Source organism: Cebus imitator, unplaced genomic scaffold, assembly GCF_001604975.1.
Source record: "Cebus imitator isolate Cc_AM_T3 unplaced genomic scaffold, Cebus_imitator-1.0 Scaffold266, whole genome shotgun sequence".
NCBI classification, from domain to species: Eukaryota; Metazoa; Chordata; class Mammalia; order Primates; family Cebidae; genus Cebus; species Cebus imitator.
In genome coordinates this window covers 1,415,529-1,418,795 of record NW_016107581.1, presented here as the reverse complement: position 1 = coordinate 1,418,795, position 3,267 = coordinate 1,415,529, and the positions used below count along the sequence as shown (strand labels likewise).

Genomic DNA, 3,267 nt, shown 5'->3' with positions numbered 1-3,267 from the left:
TTTTTTGAGACAGGTTCTCACTATGTGCCCAGGCTGGTCTTGAACTCCTGGTCTCAAGCAATCCTCTTGCCTCAGCCTCCCAAAGTTCTGGAATCTCAGATCAATGCAACCTTTGCCTCACGGTTCAAGTGATTCTCCTGTTTCAGCCTCACGAGTACCTGTGAGACACCATGCCTGGCTCACACTAGCGTTTTTTCAAAGCCTTGGCATGTGTTTACTCTGTATTTGAATCATGGTTGGGTGTTTAACATTTTGAATATTTCATCTTGGCATCTTCCTCTTGGATTTTAAAGCCAGTGGCACATCACATCATTCACGTTATTCATGAGACCAAAACTCTCTGCCTGATTCATCACCAGATCCTCAGTGCCCAACTCAGTGCCTGGCTCACAGTAGGGCTTCAGCAGGTGTGTGTTGAGCAAATGAATAAAAGAATCCACTCCCACCCACACAACTCCCCATCCCCAGATTACTGGTGTCGGCACAGAAACTCCACTTTCCATCCTTATCCATGTTCTCCGTGGTCGGGCACCAGAGTTTGTTGCTTTCATCCTCCATGCAATCAGAGACCACGTTATTTCTGTAGATGGAGGGGAAGATGCAGGGCTTGCTGAGAGAATTTCCCCCATACTCTGAAAATGATCATGGAAACGTTACAGGTCAAGAAGAGGAGATGAAAAGAGCTTCCATTTATGACACACAAACTATGTGCCACGCCTTATCCCATGAAAGATGACATAGCATTGAATTCCCCAAGCAGCTTCTGGGTGACATCATTATTTCGATGTTACGGATAAGTGAGAACCAAAACTACCAAGTCGCGCATACCTTACCCACTCCGCTAACGTGACTTCACGGTTCTGCAGTCGCCAGCACCTTGACTCTGCTAAGCTAGGAAATGCTTGTCCAGGAAGAGCACAGTTGCAAATAGCCTTATTATTCATTCCAGAAGCCTCCAGAAAAGCTGTTTGCGTAATTATCAGACTGTTCAACTTTTTCAGTAGATTGTGTCGAAACACTATTTACTCTTCCACACTCTTTGAACCCCTCTCTTTGGTCATTTCACCTTGCTGTAACCACCAACTCTAACCATTATATTATAATCCTTATCCAAATACCACGATCCAAATCCAAATTGTGGTTTGGATCCTTACAATCCAAATCGCATCCCCCATGGAAAGACCCACCCTGGACAAGACCCCAAGACCCCATCAATATCCTGAGCTTTCCCTCCCCACTTCAAGATGTCATTTTTTCCCCCATTTATTTATTTTATTGCATTTTAGGTTTTGGGGTACATGTGAAGAACATGCAAAATTGTTGCATAGGAACACACATGGCAGTGTGATTTGCTGCCTTCTTCCCCATCACCTACATCTGACATTTCTCCCCTTGCTATCTCTCCCCAGCTTCCCACCCCCCACCATCCCTCCCCTATTTCCCCACAACTGACCCCAGTGTGTAGTGCTCCCCTCCCTGTGTCCATGTGTTCTCATTGTTCAACACCCGCCTATGAGTGAGAACATGCGGTGTTTGATCTTCTGCTCTTCTGTCAGTTTGCTGAGAATGATGGTTTCCAGGTTCATCCATGTCCCTACAAAGGACCCAAACTCATCGTTTTTGATGGCTGCATAATATTCCATGGTGTATATGTGCCACATTTTCCCTATCCAGTCTATCGTCGATGGGCATTTGGGTTGGTTCCAGGCAAGATGTCATTTTTAAATTTTTTTAGATGGAGTCCCTGTCACCCAGGCTGGAGTGCAGTGGAAAGATCTCGGCTCAGTGCTACCTCTGCCTCCCAGGTTCAAGCGATTCTCCCGCCTCAGCCTCCCGAGTAGCTGGGATTACAGACATGTGCCACCATGCCCAGCTAATTTTTATAGTTTCATTACAGGACGGGTTTTTGCCATGTTGGCCAGGCTGGTCTTGAACTCCTGACCTCAGGTGATCTACCTGTGTAGGCCTCCCACAGTGCTAGGATTACAGGTGTGAGCCACCGCACCCAGCCCAAGACATTATTAAGAGCCCATCAAAGTAATAATCTCTCTTACGTGGGTGAGCAATAAACTCAGTCTTGCCTAATTAGCAGGCTTTTTTTGAGGGGGTGGTCTTTTACGGGGAGCTAGAATTTGACTGCGGGGTTGGGGTTTACAGGCAATAATGACTAGTGATTAAGAGCACAAATTCTGAAGGTGAGACTTCCTGAGATCAAATCACACCTTTGCTTCTATTAACCTCCATTTCTCTGTGTATAAAACAGGGCTACCAGTCAGATTTACCTGATAGAGACTATTGTATGGAACAGATGAGTTATTTCATGTGATGCGTTTTAAACACTGCCTAGCACACAGAAAATGCTTTCTAAAAGTTCGTTACGTTATGATTATGATTATTGATATGGAGTCATGCTCTGTCGCCAAGCTGGAGTGCAGTGGTGCGATCTCAGCTCACTGCAAACTCTGCCTCCTAGGTTCAAGCAATTTTCTGCCTCAGCCTCCTGAGTAGCTGAGATTACAGGCACCCGCTGCCATGCCTGGCTAATGTTTGTACTTTTAGTAGAGACAGGGTTTCACCACCTTGGCCAGGCTGGTCTTGAACTTCCGACCTCGTGATCCACCTGCATCAGCCTCCCAAAGTGCTGGGATTACAGGCATGAGCCAACATGCCCAGCCTATAATTATTATTATTTTTATTATCTAACATGCCCAAGATCATATAGCCGGTAAGGCCAGCAACAGAATTTTGACTCAGGTCTAACCTCAAAGCCCATTTTTTTTTTTGCCTAGCATTTCAGATGACAGCAGAAGAAAACTCATGTTTCTTAGCTACCTGGCATGGCACCGCCATTGATACTGCATGAAAATGAACTCCAATCTTTACAAAAACCCTGTGATGCCAGCCTTAGCATCTTTATTTTACAGATAATAAAAGTGACTTCCCAGGTGAGAATTTCCTAGGTCAGTACAGTCAAGTTGATGATGACTGTGAACCAGTAAAGTTAATTACCCAGTAATGGAGACGGTAAGCTGCACAGGCATGGGTGGTTTGGGTTCTCACTTACCCATAAAAAGGAAATAAGCAACAACTTTCTTAAGGTAGTGGGGCAGCCAAAGCTAAGAGGTACCTCTTCTTGGACATCTGTTTGGTGATTCATGCAAATTCTAATCTGTTACTCCATCAAAACTGGGTCTAAGGAGATTGGATCATTTTAAGGACAAACAGGAGCTTAGATATTAAGGTTATATTACCATAAAACTGATGTTT

General features: G+C 44.8%; 1 protein-coding gene across 1 annotated transcript in view; it reads right to left on the bottom strand.

The window, feature by feature from the left end:
• The window catches only part of ELSPBP1 (epididymal sperm binding protein 1), a 22,058-nt gene that overhangs the window by 2,215 nt on the left and 16,576 nt on the right, over window positions 1-3,267 (bottom strand). The window contains 1 exon segment of the mRNA XM_017500600.2: window positions 474-632. Coding sequence (XP_017356089.1) covers window positions 474-632 — 159 coding nt within the window.